This window comes from Podarcis liolepis, assembly GCF_965112155.1.
Source record: "Podarcis liolepis genome assembly, chromosome: 4".
Lineage (NCBI taxonomy): Eukaryota > Metazoa > Chordata > Lepidosauria > Squamata > Lacertidae > Podarcis > Podarcis liolepis.
In genome coordinates this window covers 106,823,848-106,849,653 of record NC_139558.1, presented here as the reverse complement: position 1 = coordinate 106,849,653, position 25,806 = coordinate 106,823,848, and the positions used below count along the sequence as shown (strand labels likewise).

Sequence of the window (25,806 nt, the reverse complement as noted above, 5' to 3'; positions counted from 1 at the left end):
GCATGCAGAATTTCTTTATAGAATTGTAGAGTTAAAGCGACCACGAGGGTCATCTAGTCCAACCCGCGGCGATGGAGGAATCTGTTGCCCAGAGTGGAGCTCGAACCCGCGACCCTGAGCTCGAGAGTCTCCTTCTCTACCGACTGAACTCTTTCTTGCTCCGTTTTGCGCCTGTTGGGATGAGAGCGCGGCAGCGGCGGCGGCTCCCGTGTTCCTCGCGTCCTCCTGGCGGCTGCAGCCTCTTCTTCCGCCCGTCGCCAAACCGGGGACCCTGGCATTGCCCTGGCCGGCGAGCCTCTCTTGGCGGCCGGGCTGCTTCCGCGCCCCTCGGGCTCCGGCTTCGGGCACGTTTCCTTCCCCCTCGGGGGCAGCGGCGCTTTCCCGGCCCTGCGCGACCCCCGCCCGCCATCGGAGGAGAGCGCGGCCCCGCCGCCTCAGCGGGAAGGAGCCTCCCGCGCACCTCCGCCTCGTCCTCTCACGGGCGCGCGCCCGCCCTTCTGCCCGCGGGTCCCGCGACGGCAAACGCCCCGAGAGGGAGCCAGGAAAGATGCCCGGCTCTCCCGGCGGCGCTTCGGGCAGACTCGGGCGCCGCCCTCCCTTTCCGGGAGGCGATCGGAAGGCCGCCGCCCCCTCGGGCTTCCTCTCGGCGGCTCCAGAAGCGGCGAGACGGAGGGAGAGGCAGGAAAGGGCGCGGACGGCTCCCTCCCTCCCTCTGGTCCTCCCGGAGGCCGGAGACCCGGCGCATCTCTCACGCGGGGGGGGGGGGGGGAGGAGAGGAGGAGGCCACGCGAAAGCCCACGGCCGGGTCGTCACGTTATTGGCACCAACCGAAGCCAGAAGATGCTAAGGGCTGTTTGCAAGTGGTGACAGGACAGGATGAAGTCCCTTTCATCGCAGGCTGGTAGAACCTCTTTTCCCGGCTGACAATGCCCAACTCTCTCAAGCCTTCCTCATAAGGCTCGGTTTTCAGACCCTTCATCATCCTCACCCTCCTTTGCACACCTCCCAGCTTCTCCATAGCCTCCTTACACTGGGGGGTCCAGAACTGGACACTTCCTCTGCACTGGAGGAGGAGAAGCATATTATGGACTTGCAGAAAAAGTGGGTGCAGTGTGAGTGTGGATGCTTTAACTATGATTCCTTCATTGCAAGCGATTCCTGCAAGACTAGGTGACCCTCGGCTCCCTTCCAACTCTACAATTCTGTGGTTCTATGAAGTTGTTGTTGCTGTTCCAGTAGCTCAGTATAGACATTTCCTGTGTTAGAGAGGAAGCTTTCTTCTGCTTTAAAGGAGGGCAGCTCAGGCCAGGGGGCTTTCTCAAGGCCTTCCTCTGCCAGGAAAACACACACACACACACACGGCTCACTTGGTATCCTCTTAGCCAGACTGTACAACCGCAGAAGGTAGAATCATACAATAGTAGAGTTGGAAGGAACCCTAAGGGTCATCTAGTCCAACCCCCTGCATATTATATATATATATATATATATATGCAGGTTTTGGTGTCTTCGGGTGTCTTCCCGTGTAAGAGTTGGGGTGTCTAGGCGACGTTTCGACGAGGTCTCACTCGTCATCTTCAGGCTGGTGCTTTCGGCTTCTTGTTACTGGAACAGAGCCATGAAGCCGAAAGCACCAGCCTGAAGATGACGAGTGAGACCTCGTCGAAACGTCGCCTAGACACCCCAACTCTTACACGGGAAGACACCCGAAGACACCAAAACCTGCATTCCTGTACCCGTGAAAATCTACGAAAGCATATATATATATATATATATATATATATATATATATGTGTGTGTGTGTGTGTGTGTGTATGCTAGGCACTAAATAGCAGCTTAAATCTAGGTTACAGTCACCACAACAGAATGTCTATTTGCCAGAGGGTTGGACTAGATGACATTTGAGTTCCCTTCCAATGCTACGATTCTGTGGTTTTATGATCTCCACTGCATTGATTGATTGTAGCTTGTTCTTACAACAATTCACTTGTCCCAGAAGAAGAAACACACACAGTGGAAATGGAAAAGGTATTTAACTATGGACTAAGGCAGAGGTTTTTAGACTGTGGTCTGTGAGTTCCATCTGAGTGGCTGTGGAAAGGCTCCAGCACAGCCGAAGATCTCCGCACTTACTTTCCTTGATGTGACGATGGAGGACTAAGATGCCCAGCAAGGGGTCCATAATTTGCGCAGCTGCACAGAAGCACAAGACACACAGCTTTTGCTGCACATGCGTCAGCTGGCTTGGTGGAGATGTCAGTTGTCTATTTGGTACCCAGAAATCTCCACATAGCCACAATTGGACCCATGCCAGCAGCAAAATGCGCCTGGCACCCCAGGGAATGTCGAGCACTGCAGCTAAAGAGCCCCTGATGGCTGGCCATCCAATCTCTGCTTAAAAAACTCCAACCAAGGAGAGTCCACCACCTTCCGAGGGAGTCCGCTCTACTGTTGAGCAGCTCATGCCATCAGAAAGGTCTTCCTGATGTCTAGTCCTTCCTCAAAGAAGTAACCATGGCCCAAGAATCCAAAGCTTTCCTGAGGACACCACGCACAGCCAGTGGTTTCCCTCTTCCTGGGTCATGACCTTCAGCAGGAAGGAGTGATGAAAAGTCCACCTGTGCCCCAAGGCCCTTCAGCTTCCTAGTCCCTTGCAATACCTCAAAGACTGTCTGGCAGCATCCTTTGTACCCACATGAATCCGAAGGAAGGGGTTGTGGTGAGTGGGCTTCTTATGAAGCACAGAATGAAACCGTTTGAAGGGACCACAAGGATGATCTAGTCCAGCGCCTGCAATGCAGGAATCTTTTTGCCCAGGGAGGGGCTCAAACCCACGACTGATGCTCTGCTGACTGAGCTGCCCCACTGGGCAACTTCTCTGACACATTGTGAATCTTTGCAACTGGAAAACGGCACACCTCCGGGAACCTAATATTTTATAATATGGCAATACAGAAATACTTTTATAAATGAGCTATTGGAATAACAGCAACAATTTCATAGAATCATAGAGGTTTTTAAACAGAGGTCCGATGGCCATCTGTCAGGGGTTTCTTAGCTGTGCATGGCAGGGGGTTGGGCTAGATGACCCCTGGGGTTACTTCCAACACCACAATTCTATGATTCTATATCAAGGCAGTGTACATTATGAAAAATAAAACATTGTTTCTGCCACACACATGAAGTGTCCAGAGTGTATCCCCAGCACACTGAAGTGTCAGCTGCAGATGTGTCTCAGACTCCTGGCGTGTGGCTTCCTCTGATGGGTCTCGTGCAAAAGGGGGGGGTATCTTTGCTCTTGCTCTACTTTACAGCTGAAATGGGGGGGGGGGTGACCTTTCAGTTTGGTTTCTCTGGATTGAGGAAGGAGTGATGCTAGAACTGAGTGAAGGTGTGTCACAGGGTCTCCTCAAACTATTTTTACATTTAGAGTCTGTGTTGTATCGTGTTTGGTAATGAAGATACTGGTTTGGCCCGACATCTGTTTTGTGTATAGTCATCTATTTTAGGTTTTGAGCATCTGCTTTCATTTGGACTCCATGACGCAGAGCTCAAAGCCCTTTCCAGGGTTGCTACAAATGTCAGGAACTTCACTGAAAATTCTCTGCTCCTTTTCTGCACTCCAAAAACTCCAGGCTGGTGGGGAAGGAGAGGAGGAGCACAGCAGATGTCTTTCCAAGTCTTATTTTGTTCACATAACATGGAGATGAGGAAGCAAGAAACCCATACTTACAGGTGGGGGGGGGGAGGCTAAACCCTCATCTCCACCCACCAATTCTCTGCAAATGAAACTTCACCAGTCCCTCCACTGGGTCTGCTTTCAGTTTGGCAGGCTGACGGGGGGCAGGGATGGACTTTCTGACTTAGGTTTGCATTTGTTGTTTTGTTTCTATGTATTTTGTGGTTTTCAGAAGAAAACATCAATAGAGAATGTTCTTCACAACAAATAGGCAGGGGTGGGGCATTTGCCATGGAGAACTGGAAGGCGAAGGAGGGATACGTGCCCCCCTAAGGAGGCATTAGTGGTCCCTGCTCATTCTGCCCTCCTGCATGGACCTTTGAAAGCGCAGCTCTGGCGGCTCCGCCACCTTCGCCAAGAGAGCGGGCAACCAACCGCTCTGAGCTGTGCCTGCAGCACAGTTTGCAGGAGAGCTGGTGGGAATCTTCTGCTGTTGGTTCTTGTCGCTTGTGGAATAGATGGTTTCAGTCCAGAAATCTGCACTCAAGGAAACATAGGCAATGTGGGAAGTGGTAGAAGGGGTGATGATCTCAGACTGAACTCCATTTTGGAAACAGGCAGCAGAGAGCTCTGCTTTCAAGGCAGCTGCATTTGGTTTAAAAACAAAGTCCCCTTTCAACAAACATTACATTTTATTTCACATTCAAAACCCCAGAGTGTTAATAAAGAAAAATACTCTAAAGATTTATGGACAGGGCTGCTTGCAATTAATTCTCTAAAGGCCAGCTCAGCTGAAACCTAAGCCCAGAATCCAGCCAGAGGATGGGTTTTTCAAGAATAGCAGCACCTCACATTTTTTTTGGGGGGGGGGGCAATCTCACAAGTGGCCCCCCCACAAGTTTTTAGATTTAGCTTTGTAGCCATGGAGACTGACAATCGCAGCTCACCCACCAGCCCCCTACTCTGAACAAAGCTGCCTGGTTTCATTAAAAATGTTCTCACACATTGTTTATCTCCCTGACATTCAGCACAAAAGACGACCCTCTTGGGACCTTCACAAACTCCCCATTCATTGGGAAGTGTCGGCTGGTTTGCCCTGACTATTGGGTGACTGCCCAATAATGGGCTACACCAAGATAGCCAGCACTAATATTTTAATCAAAACATCATGCAAAGAGGCAAAGAGACCATATATTATGTCAACACAGCGAATGAGTCGCCCCCCAGCAGAAATGGTCTGGAGCCAGCGGAGGCCTGTGGGGCACACCAAGTGCTTCTGATCTTGTGGACTCCTCCAAATCTCTCTGCAAAATCCTCTCAAGCTTGTTTGTGGCGTTTTCTCAGCTCCTGGTAGCTGCTGCAGTGGCCTGGCCTCGGACAGCTCACTCTCCCCTTGCAGACACCCTCTCCATCCGCCAACAACATACTCTGCCTGTTGCCAGTTGTGTAAAGTGGGCAGCAGCAGCCGCCACCTGCAGGACTCAGCTCAGTGGGGAACTTGCCAGAATCATCATCATCATCATTCATTCATTCATTCATTCATTTATTTTATATACTGCCCTATACCTGGAGGCTTCGGGGTGGTTCACAGAATAAAATCAAAATATAAAACCACAAAATACATATTCAAAATAAAAATGACAACCCAATAACTCTCTTGGGTCTCCCCAAGACTGTGTGCAGTGCACAGCTGAGGTCAGACTTGACAGGTGGGATGAGAGGCAGTAGCAAGGCTGTCTGAGGGTCTGGCAGCCACGGATAAGCCTATTCTAAATCCCAACTGGAGTCTGAGTCGGAAGGAATAAGAGGAAGGAGGCATTATTTTTCTCCAGTCTGGGGCAGGATTAATAGTCAGAGGGTAAGAGCATAAGAAAAGCCCCACTGGGCCCCTAGCCCAGCCTTCTATTCTCACAGCAGCCAACCAGATGCCCTGCATGGGAAGAAGCCCTTCTCTCTTCCTGTGATTGCCAGCAGTTCCTCTTACAAGCATGCTGCCTCCAGCCAACCATTCAGGCAAAGCAGAGCCATTGATGGCCTTATCCCTCTACTAAAGTCGTCCAGGTTGGGGGCCATCAGTGCCTCCAGTGGGAGAGAGTTCTGTAGGTGCTGTGTGAAGAAGTACTTTATCTGTCCTGAATCTTCCAACGTGATGTTTCATTGGATGCCCAGGAGTTCTAGCGTTAGGAGAAAGGGAGAAAAATGGGGCCCACTTTCTCCAGGACATGCATAATTTTATAAAATTATCATGTAACCTCTTACATGCCTTTTCTCTAAACCAAAAAGTCCCGAAAGCCCATTTCCTCCTAGGTAAATCATTCCATCCCCTGGATCATTCTGACAGCCCTTTTCTGAACCATTTTCAATTCTACAATATCCTTTTTGAGGTGAGGTGACCAGAACGGAACAGTGTATTCCAAATGTGTACACACTATAGATTTGCCCCAGCTGCAACAAAACATGTCTCTCCTGGATCAACTTCAAGAGCCACAGCAGGCACTGTAATCTCCTAACATTTTGACTTCACTCCCAATGGCACACTCCTCTATTGTCTCCCAATTCCTGATCCTCAAGAGATCCTCTCCTCTTCTTCCTTGACTCTTCCTTGAGCTGACGCAGGAGTCTTTGGTGAGGGACTTCATCAAAAGTCCAAGTACAGTATGCCAACTGAATTATCTATCTATATTCTTGTTGCCGGAGGATCCACCTCTCTGGGCCAAAAATAGTTCCAAAAGAGCTTCACCAGTTCCCCTGACTCTGTCCCCAGTGGACATGGGGGTCAAACCCAAGGAAAGCTCCATGTGCAGCCAGAACAGAAGGGGGCACTTGGTTAGACACTTTCGGAGCCTCATGGATGGACTCTTCCGCCCCTATTTTTTCTAAAGTGAAGCCTCCATGTTGCTAGCCAGGCCTTTGCCCAGAAGCATCCTGGCCAAGGCAGACTGTCTTCCAGCAGGAAGGGTGTCTTATCAGGAAATGTGTCCACATTGCTGCTCACCCCAACAGGGCAGATTTTAGTCTTTCAAATTTCAGTGGTGGCCTGAGGGGAACATCCCCGCCCTCACCTTCTGTCCTGCTCATTTCACTATGCCATAGCTGAGATGCCCCGTGGCACCCCAGGCTCAGCCCTTCACCGGCCTCTTGAGCAACAACCCCAAAGCAGGTTGCAGGAGCCGAGGCTGCAGAAGAGCAGGCCCAGTCTCTCTGCTGGGGGTGAGGCTGAGCTGGTGGGTGAATGCCAGCAGGGATGGCGATGCTGAAGAAGAGGCTCAGGCGCCTCTCAGCAGGCGCCCTTGCAAGTGAGGGCTTCCCGGTGCGGTCCCTGCCCGGCCGGCAAGGCTGAAGGGGGGTGGGGTGGGGGGTTGCAAGCCTCTGGGCTGCTTCCTCAGCCTCCTTGCAAAGAGCTGCGAGCGGACGGGGAGCCCACAGCCCGGCAGCCTCGCAGGGGAGAGAAGGAACAGCCCTGGGACCGAAAGGGAAGGAAGAATGGGGCGTGTGACCCACGCGCGCTCTCCAGCGAGGCATCTCTGTGGCGCAGAAGGCGCCTGGCTGCTGGGACAGGGGTCACCTTTTGTAAGCCGCCTTGCAGCCGGAAGCCCCTCCGGGGGCGGAAGACGGGACAGAAGAGAAAGGACGGGAAACAAAGTCCGTGAACAAAATTAATCTCGTCCAGCAAAAATCGTGGCGACGGCGAGAAGGTGACCTACAACAGAACAAGAGAGATCTAGGGGGGGGGGAGCGGATTCCCCCTCTGAATCCTTGCTTGCCTCACGAGCCGTTTCAGGCATTGTCGATCGCATTCATTCATCGGTGAAAAGGTCGCGATTGTTGCACTACGGTTTGTAACTGAGCGGAGGCTGGGGAGCTCAGCCGCCGCACCAACCGAGGCTGCCACGACCCGGCGCAGAAAGAAGCCTCTGAGCATGTGCCGAGTGCCGCCTTCCTTCTCCCCGCGCGGAGGGTCTTCCTTTCGGCCGAGCGCATCGCGGCTCCGGAGCAGGCGCAGCCCCCGCCCAGGCTCGCTCCTGGGGGGGGGGCTGCCGGGGCGCGCGCGGAGAGGGGGCGCGCAGGGCCGCGGCGCAAGCGGGGCCGGGCAGGAGCGGGCGGGCCAGACGGCGCGGCTCGGGTTTCAGCGAAGCCTCGGCTCGCTCCATCCTCCAGCCCAGCCGAGCGCGGAGCCGTCGTCGCCCTCGCCTCCCACTTCTCCTCCTTCGGCGCCTGGCGCGGGGGTCTCTGCCGGCCCCGAGGCAGGCCAGCCCCCCACCCGCGGCCGGAGCGCCAGGCGGACAGGCGGATGGCCAGGAGAGAGGATGCACGTAGGTGGCCGGAGCGCCCGGAGGCGCCGTCGCGATGCGCCCCCTCCCCGCTTTGTCCCGCGAGCAGAGTAGGAGCGCGGGCGGGGGAGGAGATGGGCGGGACCTCGCCGCGAAACGGCGAAACCTGCCCCCCCACACCTGGCCCGCCCCGCGTGCCCAGCACCCCAAAGAGCGGCCGGGTTTGCACGGCGAGGGAGGGGGCGACAGCCGAGTCGGGGGCTCCGCGAGGGGAAGGGGGGGCGTCGGGCTCACGTTTCACAGGCCGGGACTGGACCCGCCTCGCCCGCCCGGCTCCCCCCGCGCTCGGCGCTGGGCAAATTGGAAGCAGCTGCGGCGCTGGGGCGACTCCGCGCCTCCTGGTGCTCGGAGCGGGCTGGCCTGAGCCCCCAAAGCCATGGACACGACGGGACCCCCGAGGGCTATGGGGCGGCCCCTCAAGGTGTGCGCGCGCGGGGCGAGATTCACAAGTGTCCCGGGGAAAGGAGAGCAAAGGTCCAGGGACCCCCCCCCCCAGCCGGCTCGCCCTGCTTGCCTTCCCGCTACTCCTCGCCTCGGGCACGTAGCCCGGGCACCCCCCCCCCCGCCCTCGGTGGGTCTGGGGCGCGCGCTGCCCAGGGGCTTCTGGGCGTGGGAGCAGAGTCGCAGCCTTTCCCTGCAGCCGCAGCCCCCCTTGCCCCGCTGGGGAGACCTTTCCGAGGGGGCGGGGTCGCTCCTCCACCGCGGGCCGGCCGGGGTCCGACGCCGCCGACGCCGCTCGGGAGTGGACGGGGCGTCAGCCCAGGTGGAAGACGGCTTTGCTGGCCGGCTTCCCCCTGGAGCAGGGCGCGGGCGGCGCGGGGCCCCACCGTCCATCCCGGGGGCGCCCCGAGTGCCATCGCGGGGCCCCGACGAGCGGCAGCGGCGGCGACGCTTTCAATCGCGGCCAAGTATGAGCTCAGGCTCTCGCTGCTTCCCGGCGGAGCCCGACTCCTGGCCGTGCCCGCGGGGCTCCCCCCACGCCCGAGGAAGGGCTGGCCCGCTCCCGCTCGGAGCACCCGCGCCGCCCGCGGGACTGGAGCCAGCCCGGCCCCCCAACCCCCACCCCACCCTGCAGTGAGGAGCCGCTACAGCGAGGCGGAGCGAGCGGTGGGGCTGCAGCCAAGGAGCCGGAGAGACAAAGGCAGGCGGGGGGAGCCAGCCAGGCAGCGAGCGAGCGAGCGAGCGGGGCGGGGAGCAGCCGCGACGGCAGCGGCGGAGACAAAGGCGGGCCGTGGCCAGCTCGCGCTTGCTGCTTCTTCCTTCCCTTCCTCCCTTTCTTCCCCGCTTCTCCTCCTCCTCCCCCCGCCCGCCGCCTTTGTCTGTCCCGGTCTCCGATGGCAGGCAGGTGGGGCGGCCCCAGGGGCCCTCCTGACCGGGGCGTCGTTCTTGCGACGGCTGTGCCCGAGTAGCGCCACCGTCTTTTGCTACGGAAAGAGCGGCTGAGGAGCTCCTGCTCGCCTGAAGCCCTCTTGGGAAGAGCAGGGAGGGAAGGGGAGCTCCGCAGCCCTGCCTCTGCTGCGACCACCAGGCAGGGCCTGACCTGGGGCCACACCTGTCCCCAACCCCTGTCCTCTGGTCTGCCCCCTCTAGGCAGCAAGACCCACCCCTACCAGCCTGTCTTGCCAGAGGGGAAGGGGTCCTGGGCATTTGAGGGGGCTGGAAACGATTTTTGGGGGTCTGTCAGGGGTGTCAGGAAGGTCCCCTCTCCTGCAGCACCCACCCTTGCCCCCCTGCTCTGGGGTCTGATTTCCCCCCTTGGCCACAAAGACAGGTGGGGGTCCCGTAACTGACATGTTTCTCTCATGGTCTCCTAGCCTGTTCTTCCCCTTCAGACTTGCTTTCTCTTGTGCATTCCTTGCAGGATTAAGGCGCTTGCTCAGCAGACACAGGCCGGCCTTTCCAGGGCCTCCCAACCCTCACCTCCTTCCTTCCGAAAGGCTTCAGGGAGCAGCTAGACATGGCTTGGGTCATTCTGCTGCTGCTGCTGCTGGGGGCGCTGGCTGCCCTTGGGCAGGGGTCAGCAGTCCTGGGCACCCTAGACCTGCAGATCGATGAGGAGCAGCCGGCTGGCACCATCATTGGGGACATCAGTGCAGGCCTGCCCCCTGGCACCACGACTTACATGTACTTCATCTCTGCCCAGGAGGGCAGCGGTGTGGCTACAGACCTAGAAATTGATGAGAATACTGGCATCATCAAGGCTGCCAGGGTGCTGGACCACGAGAGCCGAGACCACTACAGCTTCATTGCGGTCACCCCTGAAGGTGCCACGGTGGAGGTCAACGTCCAGGTCAACGACATCAATGACCACGCGCCCACCTTCCCCAAGCAGCGCAGCTCCCTCCAGATCCCAGAGCACACCCCCCTGGGCAGCCGCTTCCCCCTGGAGCCAGCCTTTGACGCCGACAGTGACTTGCTCAACACCCAGGGGTACGCCATCAAAGGGGGAAATGTGGGGCAGGCTTTCCGCCTGGAAATGCGCCGTGGGCCCAATGGTGTCCTCCAGCCGGAGCTGGTGGTGAGCAGCATGTTGGACCGGGAGACGCGGCCCAGCTACACCCTCTTTCTGGAGGCCTATGACGGCGGATCTCCCCCCCGGAGCTCCCAGATGACCTTGGATGTGTCTGTCCAGGATGTCAACGACAACGCGCCAGCCTTCAACCAGAGTCGCTACCACACCCTCATCCCAGAGAACCTCCAGCCCGGCAGCAGCATCATGCGAGTCTTTGCCCTGGATGCTGACGAAGGGGACAATGGCGCCGTGGTGTACGAGATCAACCGCCGGCAGAGCGACCCGGAGCAGTACTTCACAATCGATGCCGCCACGGGAGTCATCAAGCTCAACAAGGGCTTGGACTATGAGTTGCGGAAGGTGCACGAGCTGGTGGTGCAGGCGCGAGACCGGGCGGTGCACCCCGAAGTCTCCACAGCCTTCGTCACCATCCAGGTGCGAGACTACAACGACAACCAGCCCACGATGACCATCATCTTCCTCAGTGAGGATGGCTCTCCTCGCATCTCAGAAGGCGCCCAGCCCGGGCAGTTTGTGGCCCGCATCTCCGTCTCAGACCCCGACTACGGAGAATACGCCAACGTCAACGTCTCCCTGGAGGGTGGCGAGGGCAAGTTTGCCCTCACCACCAAAGACAACATCATCTACTTGATCTGCGTGGACCAAATGCTGGACAGGGAGGAACGGGACTCCTACGAGTTGCGGGTGACAGCCACGGATGCAGGAACGCCCCCGCTGCGGGCTGAGTCAGCATTTGTGCTCCAGGTGACAGACGTCAATGACAACCCGCCCCTATTTGACACCCAGGAGTATGAGCAGAGCGTCCCCGAGGTGGTTTACCCAGGCAGCTTCGTGCTGCAGGTGACGGCTCGCGACAAAGACCAGGGCCCCAATGGGGAGGTTCGCTACAGCATCCTGCACACCCACCACACCCATTCCCACTGGTTTGCCATCGATCCTGCCACAGGCATCGTCACGACGGCCTCTTCTCTGGATTATGAGGTTGATGCTCAGCCCCAGCTGACTGTGGTGGCCACGGATAGGGGCAAGCCTCCCCTCTCTTCGACCGCTGTGGTTCACGTGACCTTGCAGGACGTCAACGACAATGAGCCCCTCTTTGAAAGCAACTTCTACAACGTCTCCCTGAAGGAGAACGTCCCTCCTGGCACCTGCTTCCTCCAGGTGAGCAAGGGGTTGGGGAGGGACCTGGCCAGCACACTTGGCGCAGGAGCAGCCAAAGTGGCGGCAGTACAAGCAGCCTCTTCCCCTGGTACCTGGCCCAGGTTGATGTGCCCTGTGCTTGTCTGTGGCTCCTGAGAAAGACAGATCTGGAGGGGTGGGGTGCCTATGGGGGTGGGCTGGAGTCCTTGACTAGGGTGGGGAATGAGCACCTCAAGTCCAACTGGCCAAGAGTCAGTCAGCTGGAGGTCTTCTCAGCAGCTCTGTGGATTGTTGGAAGGGGACAACCTCTGCTGGTAATGGCAGCTCATTTGTGAAGGGCCCAGGTTTAATCCCATTTGTGCAGGGTCCCAGGTTTAATCCCAGTGGCAGCTCCAGGTAGGGCTGGAAGAGAGAGTCCTGTCTGAAATCCCGGAGAGCCTTTTCTGCCACTGTAGACGGAACTACGCCAGGTGGACCTCTGGTCTGACTTGGAAGGTGGGAGGCTAGGCTGTTCCTATAATAGCAGGTCCCTTCTGGCCCCACATGCCTCCCTATCTTGAAGGGCTGCCACACTAAGGAAGGGTCAGTCCTACCTTCCCACTTCCTGTCTTAGGGCCATTCCCCTCTCTGCCCGTCCTGTGTGCTCAAGAAGAAGGGACTGGATCAAGAGGAAAAGAGTCCTTTCCTTGGCATGTTGGGGGACACAGACTGGGGCAGAGGCCAAAGTCCCAGGACGGGACAAGGAAGCCTCACGCTTGCATAAGCCCCAGTAGTCTGCTGAGTGAAGCCCTTCTCCTCCTTGAAGGAGAAGCAGCCTGCAGCTGATGAGCTCCTGCCTCCTGCTCTCCCATTGCAGAAACCTTGGACAGGAATAGCCTCACTAGATGGAGACAGTACTTGGCATGCAGAAAGCTCCAGGCTGAGTCCACAGAATCCGCCATGGAGGAGAGAGTGAGCTCCACTGCAAGGCCCCTAGCAGCCTCTTTCCCTCGCAGGAGGCAGTGGAGCAGTAGATGGGCCAAAGACCCAACCCCATTTTATTGGCCGGGCCAGGAGATTTGCAGAGCAGATCTGCCAGGGTCCATCAGGTCGCCAGGTTGGGTCTCTTTAGCCTTGGAAGAACCCCATTGCAATTTGGATCCTCCTGGGATCCTTTCGGGGGCTCAGCTGCCTTGAGGTGCCTCAGGCGATGCCAGCTTAGCTTCGTGGAACAGAATCCTGCTCCTCTGTAGCAAGGCATCCCTCCACCCACCCCACTACTCCTCATGACAGCAGCTGAGTATCTGGAGTGCGGGGGGGGGGGGCAGCAGGCAGCTGGCCGAGAGGAGGCAAAGGCCCTCTCCCTTGCAGCCCAAGGAGGGCAGGATGGGGTGGGGAGCATCAGAGCCAAGCTCTGCCAGTGCCTCTGACTTTGGGGGCACCAGCAGTGTTGCCATGTGCTTGGTTTGAAGAAGGGGTGTGGACCTGTTGGGCCCTCCAGATATTGTGGGGCTGTACCTCCCAAGAGCCAGGATGGCCGTGGGTAAGGATGAGGAGAGCTGGAGACTGGAGCCCCAGCCGGTGGCATCTCAGGTTGTATAAAAGGTTGATTTGTTGATGCACTAAGGAAAACCCAGGATGGACTGACTTCTTCCGGGTTTTATATTTCATCCAGATTTATTTTATATATTGTGATTTATTTTATTCAGTTTATATCCCCAACTTCCTCCCGAAGGAGCCCAGTGCAAAACCTGTCAGGGGGTTTCCTTCCTCTAGCTTCCTACACATTTTCCCCTTCAGCTCTCTGGGCTGTGGAATGTCCCTTGCATCTTTATCTGCCTCTTGCCTTGCTCCCGGTTTCCTTTCCCTTGCCTGAGAAACTCATAGCTCTGGCCTCTGAGGTCGTCCTTTTCGGAGCTGCAGACCTCTGAAATGGCTGCTCCCATTGGCTGGCTGCTGCTTTCTCCTGGAGAGTTTCCTTATGCTGCTGACGTCTGTGTTATTGGAGGGACTTTCTGGCTGAGCAAACCCCAGTTTCCCCCACGGTTGTGCAACTGCGGCAGCCCCAGACTCCATCGCCACTTATGGGGAGGTTTGCTGAGCAAGAGCTGGAGCTGGATCTGCAGACATTGTTCCTTCCCTTTCGTATTCTTTGAACTGGGAAGCTGCACAATAGCTCAGGAAAGGGGGCAAATGCTTCCTTCAGATACATATTTTTAATTTATATAAACATATTTAAAATGTTTTTAATACATGTGTATTTAAAACACAACAGTGTTAATGGAGAAATCTGAGGCTCCCTTGGACAAAAAACAAGGACACCAGCCAGGAATAGTAGAGCAAAACAGCAGCCAGTCGGCTTGGTCTTGATTGAAGACTCTGGCGACAGGACTCCCACCTGCCACCAGGTGGAACAAGATGGAAGCCCCAAACTTTTATTACCGGTAGCTGCTAATCCCCATGTTACAGCCCCCCAACTACATCACTAATACATCATGGTTACATCATGAAAGGGGAGGTCTGGTGGCCGTAATCTGAGCATCCTGGACCCTGCCCCATGGTTCCCCTTGCCCTCCACCAAACACCCATCAAGTGTAATAAAAAAGATATTTACATTTCTCTGTTTCCCAGCCTAGTTAATCACACCCTTTTGTCTTCCTCTGGGTTTGTTAGTAGATAGGTAGCCGTGTTGGTCTGCCATAGTCAAAATAAAAAATTCCTTCCAGTAGCACCTTAAAGACCAACTAAGTTAGTTCTTGGTATGAGCTTTCGTGTGCATGCACACTTCTTCAGATACACTGAAATAGAAGTTGCCAGATCCTTCTATATAGTGAGAAGGTGGGGAGGGGGGTAACACCCCTCCCCACCTTCTCACTATATAGAAGGATCTGGCAACTTCTATTTCAGTGTATCTGAAGAAGTGTGCATGCACACGAAAGCTCATACCAAGAACTAACTTAGTTGGTCTTTAAGGTGCTACTGGAAGGAATTTTTTATTCTGGGTTTGTTATTTCTGGAATGACTACCTGTCTGGCACTCAGGTATCAGGATGCCAGGGATTATCACTCAGGCAGAGGGGCTGCTGAGTAGCTGAGCTTACATGTCTATATGAATTTCTGAAGTTTTCCCAGTGAGCCAGTACAGAGATACATTGATCAGCGAATTCTTACATTTGGTATTGTACAGCAAAGGCCCTTTGAACAGATAGGAAGAAACTGTGAAGAAGTGTTTTGTGGGGACAAATCACAAAAGTCAGAAAAGTGATGGTGCTGATTTTGGTAGTGGGCTGCATGTGCATGATATCTGCTGGAGGAGCAACCCCCCCAACCTATACACAAATTCCTGCAACAACAGGAATATTTATTAGAAAAGAATTTAAACAGCAAAACATTTGATGGTGGGCATCACTGTAAGATGGAAGACAAGCCCTGTTAGGACCCCCCAGGACATGGGCATGCCCGCTCCCCAGCAGCAGGTGGGGCAGTGGGCCTCCTGGGGAAGCAAAGTGAAGGTTCAGGTTTAGCACAGCTCCGCCCCCCCCCCCTGGTGGCCTTGGCGGGGCCTGGAGGGTGTTTGCTTCTGGCTTGGGGAGGGGGCACAGGCACAGATTTCACACAAGACAGAAAAGATGCTCAGCAGGCATGTCAAACACTGTGCTTCGGGGGGGGGGCACAGGTTTGTTTCAGAAGTGTCAGCCCTGGGGGAGGTTCTCTGGGTGCGCAGTATGTGGGGTTGGGGGCTCAATAGAGCACTGGGGTGGGGTGGGTTGGGGGCCTCTGTCCTAGCCTGTTGGCAACAGCTGCTCTTTATGGGCATATCTCTTTTTTTAATCTCGTTTGCAACTAGCACCCCTCCCCCTCCTCTCTCTCTGCCCCCCACATGCTTCTTCCATTCCCCCATTTATCATTTGCACATCCTCTTGTCACCCACCAAGGCTAGTTTGAAAAAGGGAAGAAGCGCAGAAGAACCAGTTTCTGCTGTTTGTTCATAGAAACAGGAAATATGCAGCTGCAAAGAGAAAACAAGGGCTTTAATAGAATCATAGAATTGTATGATGATGATGATAATAATAATGATTATTTATTATTTATACCCCGCCCATCTGGCTGGGTTTCCCCAGCCACTCTGGGCGGCTCCCAACCAAATATTAAAAGGGTTGGAAGGGACCCCTTGGGGTCATCCAGACCAACCCCCTGACATGCATCAGCTAAAGCATCCGTGGCAGAGGGCCATCCAAACTCTGCTTAAAACCCCCCAATGCAAGAGAGTCCACAACCTCCCAAGGGTTGAACTGCTCTTACTGTCAGAAAGTCTGTGGCCCTGTGAACCCCCCCCGGCCCCCCACCTCCCCTCCCTGGTCCTCCTTTGCACCCTGGTGTTTTTTGCTTGGCTGGGATATGTCCTTGATCTCTGACAACATCTCTTGATGATAGCTCAGATAGTTGGTGGACCATGAGACTCTTAATCTCAGGGTCGTGGGTTTGAGCCCCACATTGTGCAAATGATCCCTGCATTACAGGGGGCTGGACTAAATGACCCTCAGGGTCCCTTCCAACTCTACACTTCTGGGATTCTTTGATTCCCTGGATGGAGGATGGAGAAGGGTGTGTAATGTGCGTAGAAACTGGCCAGTTATGCAAAGGTGACTACAGCCATTCCTCCGCCCTGTGGCCACGCGCCCTTGTGAACTCTGCTTCTCAGGGGATCCTGCTTGTGGCGTGGGAAGGAGATGTGCAGCCCCCACCTCAATGTAATTCAAACTCTCATCCTCCTTTGTCCCCTCTTGAGCTGCTTGGGCAGAGAAAATGTGGCTGTGCGTTGGCTCTGCACCGGTGGGCCCCACCTGAATTCCTGCATGTGGCACCATCTGAGTGGCAGGGACTCCATGTCGTTCTGGGCATTTGCACCTGGGGCCTCTCCTGCCCTTTCTCACCCAGTGGATCCTGCAGCACCAGTTTCTACTCTTTCCGACTTGTGCCCAGGATCTGGCGTCCTCACTGTGGGCATTGAGTCATGGAACTTCCTGCGAGAGCCAGGCTGCTTGGCATGTGACCAGGGCTTGCCTGGCTCCATCCAGCTGGTGCCTAGTGGTGCTGTGCCCCCAGTGGCTGGGCTCCCTGCTGCGCTTAAGTGATGGCGCCTCCCATTGTGTATCATGGAGGGCAAGGCTAATCCTGGCTACTAGCCATGCTGCCAGGAATCGCGGGGGGGGGGGTCCTGCTTGTTTCTGGCCTTTGTCCTTTCAGGACGCTGGTTGGCCACTGTGGGAACCAGGCTGGACTGAGGTGGGTCTGATCTCGTGACCAGGGCATGCCTTTGCCCGTAGGCTATGCCAGGGAGGGGGCTGTCCTTGGAAGAGGGTTGGGTGTGTGATGCAACAGGCCCCTGTGCCATGGGTGCCTTCTGAGCTCTCTCTGTGTACCCAGAGCCATGAGAAGAGTCAGGATTCACCCCCCCCCAGGCATGGCACTTGGGCTGCTGGTGAGCCCCCTCGCCCTCCTCCCTGCCGATGCCAAGCTGGGCCTGCCTGAAGGTGGCATTGGCTGCCCTGTTGGTCTACAGCACAGCTGTGACTGCCCAGACAGATTTGGGACTCAGTGGAACTGACCGTGGGGCCTCTGGACACTGGCCTCCAGTCTCCCCCTGCTTAGCCCTGGCTGCGAGCGCAAGAGCTGAAGGCCTCTGGGTTGATGCAGCTGCAGGGAGCCTCTGGGAAGTGTTGCTGCTGGCCACGCATGGCTGGCGGCCGCTGCTGCTGTCAACAGCTGCCCACGGGGCCCGCTCTTCTGACCCAGCCCGTGCAGGCCAGCCGCTCCCCAGCTGACCCTGGAGGCCGGCCGGGAGCCGGGAGCCCTCATTTCCTGAAATAGCCCAGCTGGCTGCTCCTTCACCACTTTTAGCCGCTCAGCAACTGTGCCAGGGTGGGGAGGGCAGCTGCGCAGTGCGCCTAGCCGGGAGTGTGCGTGGGATCGCTGACCACACTGGCGCCACGGCTCCCCTCGTTCCTGGGCCTGAACCAAAGCCAGATGTGGAACTGCGGCTTTGCAAACATCTGCAGAGCGAGGCCTCCTGGGCAGCCTGCCATCCGGGGCCTGGGAGCTGGGCTGGGCTTGGATGGGCAGTGAGGGGAGCAGCCTGCAAAAAGGCCTGGTCCCTGCCTGAGAGGGGTACCCCCTGCGCCTTCCTTGGGTGGGGAGAACAGGCACCCCTCTTTCCTGTCTGGAACCAAACCTCAGAGACGGCTGCCCTCCACCCTTGTTCCACCATTGCAAGTGCCCTGAAGGCATGAACTGAGGAGGAGCAGGAGAAGGGGATCTCCCCCTCCTGATCACCCAGAGGGGCTCCGAGGAGGGCGCTGCTCCCTGCAGTCCTGCCATGCCCACTGAAGAGTCATCAAAGTTTTGTGGCAGGGAGGTGCTGGGTTCAAATCATGGCCTCCCTCACGGTGCCTTGCCCATCACTCTCTGGGCCTAAATGAATGACTGTGTGGATGAGCAAAAGGCGGGAGGAATTCTCAGGATGGAGGGAGGCAGTGTGTGTGTGTGTGTGTGTGTGTGTGTGTGTGTGTGACATAGCCGCCTCTGGGCTCTGCCAGGGTTGTGGGTGGCCCTGACAGTCCCAGGATGCTGAGTGCCGCTGTGGCCGCCTTTGGAAGGCGGGATGTGGCGTCAGCCCTTTGCTCTGAAACATGAGCCCCTTGCGGATGGGCGGCTGCTGCAGGGAGGCCCCTCCATTATGCAGTGACAGGCTGTGCCAGGAAGTGCAGTCCCCTCCCCAGCCCGCCAGGCTCCAGCGCAGCCCCGCACAGCGGTCCCCCAGCAGTGGGGCTTCCAGTGCAAACAGCAGGATCCTCAGTGTCCCCGTCTGGTGCTCTGGGTGTGTGATTGTATGGCTGTGGCTGAGGAAGGGGGCCTGGCAGGCAGGAAATGCTCCATGTGGGGGCTGCTGCCCCCCTGCCCCCCCCGCCCTGTAGCACCTGGGGCTGAGGATTTGCAGGAGGCAAGATGGAAGAGGAGCTCCTGAGAATCTCAGAGCCAAAGGAGAGCTTTTCTCTGCTTTCTGATGACATGCAGCTGAGCGGTGGAGGTGGCGGCCAGCTTGGCTTTCGTGCATTTTGGGAGGGGGCAGGTTAACTCTTTGCACTGTTTTCCAGTCTAAATCCCGCCCCACCCCTGAAAATACCACAGGAAGCTGTTGGTTTCCAGCTGCATTTTATTAAAAAGCAAAGTGTCAGGAGATCCCGCCGCAGGTCAGCTGAGCGGTGTGTTGGGAAGCCGCCTCTTCCGCTGTGAGCAAGGATGCTTCGTGAACACTCGGCGTCTCCCCATGGAGTGTGCTCAGTGGTGGGCATCACCTTATGGGTCACAGAACCCGAGGGGTGGGGGCTGCACACGCCTGACCAGCTCCATGCGCTGCTTGCACCCCCTGGCCAAGCTGTCATCAGAGTATTGGGGCCTCCTCTCTATTGGGGTTTTTTGGGGGGGGAGAGTGGGAAGGGGTAGTTATAGAATCATAGAATAGCAGAGTTGGAAGGGACCCAGCCAAGGGCCATCTAGTCCAGCCCCCTGCAAAGCAGGAATCCCCGCTAAGGCATCTCTGACAGATGGGATTATTATTAATAAATGCGCCCTGCCTGTCTGATAAAAATTCCCCACTGCGGCTGCATCATTAAAAGGATCTACAGCATATAAACCCCCAGAGTGTAGCTGGCTGGTTGGGGGCTGGGCTGTTTGCTTGTCTGGGGGGGCCACATGGCAATCCTCCTTCCCGCCTCCAACACCCACACAGCTCTTTCCCTCAGGAGCGCTGGGGAGGAGCCCAAGGAGCTGCTGTCCTGGCTGGGGAGGGGGGGGGAGGGAGGCATCTCAGGCTTGCTGGTCTGGGTGGGTCCTCCCCTCCCCAAGCACATCTTTGTCATTCCCCACAGCCTCACCCCCTCAGGGCTTGCGGAAGAGTCTGTCCTCTGGGAAAGGAGCCCCCAGGTCTAGTGTGTGTTTCTAAGAGGGGAGAGGAAACGGGGGCTGGTTTTAGCAATAGAGGGAGCACCCCAGCCAAGAAGCACCTGCTGCCTCTGGGATCCCCTTCTCATTAGAGCAAGCCAACATTAACCAAGAGTATTATCATGATTATGTTCACTACGGGTTAGAGTAGGGCTCTGCTCCTACGATCTGGCATTGTAAATCATGTTTGTGGTTCCTCATTGTGTCTTTCCCAAGAGGTCCATGTGCCATTGACAGCCATTGTCACAGGAGGGGCATCTAGGCCAACGCCCTGCAATGCAGGAATCTCAACTAAAGTATTCATGGCAGATGGCCGTCCAGCCTCTGCTTAAAACCATTCAATGAAGGAGAGTCCACAACCTCCAAGGGAGACCATCCCACTGCTGAACAGCTTGTCCTGCCAGAAAGTTCTTCCTGATGTTTCGTCAGAATCTCCTTTCTTGTCACTTGAAGCCATGGGTTCAGGTTATTCCCTCTGGAGCAGGAGAAAACATGCTTACTCCATCTTCCCTGTGACAGCCCTTGAGATTTTTGGCTATCGTATCCCCTCTCAGTCTCCTCTTTTCCAGGCAAAACATCCCCACCTCCCTCAACCATTCCTCATAAGGCTTAGTTTACAGGCCCTTTATCAGCTTTGGTCGCCAACCTCAGCATAATAATAATAATATATAATAATAATAATTTATTATTTATACCCTGCCCATCTGGCTGAGTTTCCCCAGCCACTCTGGGCGGCTCCCAATCACGTGTTAAAAACAGTACAGCGTTACATATTAAAAACTTCCCTGAACAGGGCTGCCTTAAGATGTCTTCTGAATGTCAGGTAGTTGTTTATCTCTTTGACATCTGATGGGGAGGGCGTTCCACAGGGCGGGCGCCACTACCGAGAAGGCCCTCTGTCTGGTTCCCTGTAGCCTCACTTCTCGCAATGAGGGAACTGCCAGAAGGCCCTCAGCGCTGGACCTCAGTGTCCAGGCTGAACGATGGGGGTGGAGACACTCCTTCAGGTATACAGGACCGAGGCCGTTTAGGGCTTTAAAGGTCAGCACCAATACTTTGAATCGTGCTCGGAAACGTCCTGGGAGCCAATGCAGATCTCTCAGAACCGGTGTTATGTGGTCCCAGCGGCCACTCCCAGTCACCAGTCTAGCTGTCGCATTCTGGATTGCAGTTTCCGGGTCACCTTCAACGGTAGCCCTATGTAGAGCACGTTGCAGTAGTCCAAACGGGAGATAACCAGAGCATGCACCACTCTGGCGAGACAGTCCTTGGGCAGGTAGGGTCTTAGCCTGCGTACCGGGTGGAGCTGGTAAACAGCTGCCCTGGACACAGAATTAACCTGCGCCTCCATGGACAGCTGTGAGTCCAAAATGACTCCCAGGCTGCGCACCTGGTCCTTCAGGGGCACAGTTACCCCATTCAGGACCAGGGAATCCTCCACACCTGCCAGCCTCCTGTCCCCCCAAAACAGTACTTCTGTCTTGTCAGGATTCAACCTCAATCTGTTAGCCGCCATCCATCCTCCAGCCGCCTCCAGGCACTCACACAGGACCTTCACCGCCTTCACTGGTTCCGATTTAAAGGAGAGGTAGAGCTGGGTGTCATCTGCATACTGATGAACACCCAGCCCAAACCCCCTGATGATCTCTCCCAGTGGCTTCATATACAGTAGATATTAAAAAGCATGGGGGAGAGGACGGAAACCTGAGGCACCCCACAAGTGAGAGCCCAGGGGTCTGAACACTCATCCCCCAACACCACTTTCTGGACACGGCCTAGGAGAAAGGAGCGGAACCACTGTATGACAGTGCCCCCAGCTCCCAGCCCCTCTAGATGGTCCAGAAGGATGTTATGGTCGATGGTGTCAAAGGCCGCTGAGACATCCAGCAGAACTAGGAAGCAGCTCTCACCTTTGTCCCTAGCCCGCCGAAGATCATCGACCAGCATGACCAAGGCAGTTCCCATGGTGAGGCCTGAATCCCGACTGGAAGGGATCCAAATGGTCCGCATCCTCCAGGCGTGCTTGGAGTTGTTCGGCAACCACCCGCTCAATCACTTTGCCCAAGAATGGTAAATTTGAGACTGGGCAATAGTTAGCCAAATTGACTGGGTCTAAAGATGTTTTTTTAAGAAGCGGTCTAATGACCGCCTCTTTCAGGGGGTCTGGGAAGGTTCCCTCACAGAGAGAAGCATTCACCACCCCGCAGAGCCCATCGCCCAGCCCTTCCCGGCTCGCTTTTATCAGCCACGATGGGCAAGGATCAAGGAGACAGGTGGTTGGTTTCACTTGTCCAAGCAGCCTGTCCACATCCTCGGAGGTAACAGATTGGAATTGATCCCATATAACAGGACTAGACAGAACTCTAGCACTCTCCCGCCCTGGCCCTGCTCCCACGGTGGAGTCTACTTCCTTCTGAATCTGAGCGACTTTATCTGCAAAAAACTTTGGAAAAGCATTGCAGGAGATTTTGGGGTCCCTACCAGGCCCCGGTGGTGCAGGTGGTTCCGATAGATTGCGAACCACCTGAAAAAGTCTCCTGCTGCTGTTTCTGCAGATGCAATGGAGGCGGGGAAGAAGGCCCTCTTCGCCGTCACCATTGCCACTTGGTAGGCTCGACGTTGAGCTCTAGCCCGTGTCCGGTCTGATTCAGGGTGAGTTTTCCGCCACTGGCGCTCTAGCCGTCTCAACGATTGTTTCATCGCCCTCAGCTCCGAAGAAAACCACGGGGCTGTCCGGGCTCCATGCAATCGGAGAGGGCGCTTCGGAGCCAGACAGTCAATAGCCCTGGTTAACTCCGCATTCCAGCGGGCCACCAGGGAATCAGCTGAAAGGCCATCAACTTGGGATAAAGCATCCCCTACCACTCTCTGGAAAGCAGTTGGATCCATTAAGTAGCGGGGGCGGACCATCCGAATCGGTCCCATCCAATCGGTCCCATACTTCCAACTTGTCAACATCCTTCTTAAACTGGGGTACCCAGAACCGGACGCAGGACTCCAGGGTTACTATGACGTCCCTCAGGGCCAACCCAATACTGTACATTTAGGCACCTGAGGAAAACTACAACATGCCCCCTCTGCCAGAGAAGAAAGGTGAAAAGCTACATCAAGAATAAGCAGGGAATAAAGATCTGCAATGGGATCTGTTGCTCCTGTGGATCCTGAGGCAGTCACCTCATTTTGCCTCATGAGAGGACTGGCCCTGACATTCCTTGATGGCGACACTTGATGTTTGATGAGGAAGCCTACAATTGCATGAGCTTTTTTTGCTGCTGCTGCTTCCACCTTCTTCTTTTTTGGCTCTCACTCGTAGCTGAGTAAGATTGTCTTCCATGAACACAGTTTTAGCAGTGAGTCCATAAGTGACTGTGGAGGCCAATTCTGGATCCACACGTCCTTCCATAGTTCTGGGCGGGAGTTGATCACAGTGAGGGTTTGCCAAGCATGCCTTCCTCTTAGCACGTTTTTCCTTTTCGTCCTGAGTTCAAAGCCCATGACATCTTTGGTCAAGGCTGTTCTCCAACTGGAGCGCTCGCAGGCCAGTGTTTCCCAGTTGTCAGTGTTTATACTACATTTTTAAAAATTTGCCTTGAGACAGTCTTTAAACCTCTTTTGTTGACTACCAGCATTACGCTTTCCATGTTCAAGTTCAGAATAGAGTAGTTGCTTTGGAAGACAATAATCAGGCATCCGCACAACATGACCAGTCCAACAAAGTTGATGATGAAGCATCATTGCTTCCACACTGGTGATCTTTGCTTCTTCCAGTACACTGGCATTAGTTCACCTGTCTTCCCAAGTGATGTGTCAAATTTTTCGGAAACACCACTGATGGAATCTTTTTGCTGCTGCATCACACTGCTGACTCACATTCAGCTTCACTAAGACGCCCCCCCCCAGACTGCAGTTAAGCCAGGGATCCCCCACCCTAGATTTGTGCATCTCACTTTTCCTGCCCTGGAGAGCACTCAGGGACTTGTGTTGTGGAGACATGTGGGAATCCATCACACCACCTCAGTAGGGGTGGCACAGCACACATGAAAGCAGCCTTCCCCACCTTCCAGTGTGGTGTAGTGGTTAAGAGTGGTAGTCTCGTAATCTGGGGAACCGGGTTCGCGTCTCCGCTCCTCCACCTGCAGCTGCTGGGTGACCTTGGGCCAGTCACACTTCTTTGAAGTCTCTCAGCCCCACTCACCTCACAGAGTGTTTGTTGTGGGGGAGGAAGGGAAAGGAGATTGTTAGCCGCTTTGAGACTCCTGAAGGGGAGTGAAAGGCGGGATATCAAATCCAAACTCCTCCTCCTCCTCCTCTTCTTCTTCTTCTTCCAGATGTGTGCAGGTGTGCATGCAAATGTGTCATTGTGGGGGGGGGATGTTGCACTTTGGTCCTGCGCCTGCCGCCTGACACGTGCAAATGCCATGCTTCTTTCTTGCTTCCTGCAGGTCACAGCCACGGATGCCGACAGCGGCTCTCTGGGCTCCCTCTCCTACTCCCTGGGCACCGGCCTCACCAGCTCAGCCCCCTCTGCCTTTCGCCTTGGGGAAGAAACCGGCCAGCTCTGCACCACGCAGGACCTGGACCGCGACGAGGGCACCTCCGCCTATGACTTCACCGTCACGGCGGTGGATGGGGTGAGGAGGCCGCAGGGGCTCGCCCTGTTGTGGCAGAACAGCTTCAGCCAATGGTGGCAAAGGGTGGCCACAAGTGGGGTGGGGGGCGGTTGGAGACCCTTCTGGCTGGACCGTGACAGCCTCTGTGGGTGTTGGGGTGGGCAGGAGGGTTTGCAGCAGCCACTTTGGCCTCACCCCAAAGAAAGCCGTGGTCACCGGGGCCAGCCACACCTGCCCTTTCGAAACACCAGGTGCCAGTTGGGCTGTGGAGGCACCAGTGCGGAACTGGAGCCCTGGCTGCTACCCCAGTCTGTGCCGCCCTCATTGGGGGCTTGTGGCTTCTGCCCCACCCACAGGCAGGGGCCATTTGAGGTGCGGCAGATTGAAGCCAGAGAATTATAGAACGGTCGAGTTGGAAGGGACCCCAAGGAGCATCTTGGCCACCTCTTGCCGTACAGGAATCACAACCGAAGCATCCCTGAATTAAACAAAGGTGTGATCCAGGCTCCAGGTTGTGGATTCCCAGCAGCCTCTCTCTCTCTCCCTCTCTCCTTCCTCCTCCCTTCCCAGGGTGGGCTGAGCTCCATGGCCTACGTCAAGGTTTTCCTGGAGGACGTCAATGACAACGCCCCCACCTTCTACCCTCTGGAGTACGCCACCAGCATCAGCACCCAAAGCCATCCCGGCTCAGCAGTGCTGCGTGTCACGGCCCACGACAAGGACGAGGGGCCCCATGGGCGGGTGACCTACCACATTGCCGCAGGCAACACGCCCTCCCTCTTTGCCATCAACCCAGACACGGGTGAGGAGGCGAGGTGGGGCAGGCAGGGCGGCGCCAGCCTCCAGGGACTTCACCCCAGGGGGGCTGCTTCCTTCCTCCCCACCCCTGGCCCAGCCTCCCCCACAGCCAGCTCTCCCTCTTCCTTCGCAGGTGCCATCTCCTTGCTGAGGAGTCTGGTGGGCAAAGCCAACACGCTGGTGCAGCTGGAGGTGGCGGCCCGGGACGGAGGGGGTCTGGCAGCCCAGCCCAGAGCTCAGGTCAACATCAGCATTGTGGCTGGCACCATCTCCCCGCCCAGCTTTGAGCGCACCCAGTACTACTTCACGGTCCCAGAAGACACCCGGCCGGGCAGCAGCGTTGGGGTCGTCTATGCCCACAACCCCGCAGGTAGGCACAGGGACCTCTGGCCTCTGAGCCAGTCTTTGCCCATCAGGGGTCCCATTTTGGCCCCATAACCATGCCCAGCTGGCAGCACAGGGAACATCAGTGGATGGGTGAGACTTCTCGCTGCTTGCCCTCCCCCCCCGCTCTCTTAAAAGAGAAGTGCGGAGTGTTTCAGTGTTTCAAAGAAGTCTTTTGGAAAGCCCCTGAAGATGGTCCCTGCGCTCTGTTTTAGCCACTCAGATGGGAGCACAGGGTCTCTCTTAAGGCACCTGGCAAAAAACGCTCTTTGAAGCACCTCCCACAAAGCACTTCCTGAAAGGACACTTTGGTGAGGTGCTTTAGGAGAGTCCGGTGCTTGAGTGATGTTTA

General features: G+C 56.1%; 1 protein-coding gene across 1 annotated transcript in view; it reads left to right on the top strand.

The window, feature by feature from the left end:
* Positions 1 to 7,740: 7,740 nt before the first annotated feature.
* The window catches only part of DCHS1 (dachsous cadherin-related 1), a 49,746-nt gene continuing 31,680 nt past the window's right edge, over positions 7,741 to 25,806 (top strand). Inside the window, exons 1-5 of the mRNA XM_083498814.1 lie at positions 7,741 to 7,992; positions 9,872 to 11,704; positions 24,105 to 24,293; positions 24,843 to 25,074; positions 25,204 to 25,440. Coding sequence (XP_083354940.1) covers positions 9,968 to 11,704; positions 24,105 to 24,293; positions 24,843 to 25,074; positions 25,204 to 25,440 — 2,395 coding nt within the window. The 5' untranslated portion in view covers positions 7,741 to 7,992; positions 9,872 to 9,967. The remainder of the gene's footprint in view (positions 7,993 to 9,871; positions 11,705 to 24,104; positions 24,294 to 24,842; positions 25,075 to 25,203; positions 25,441 to 25,806) is intronic.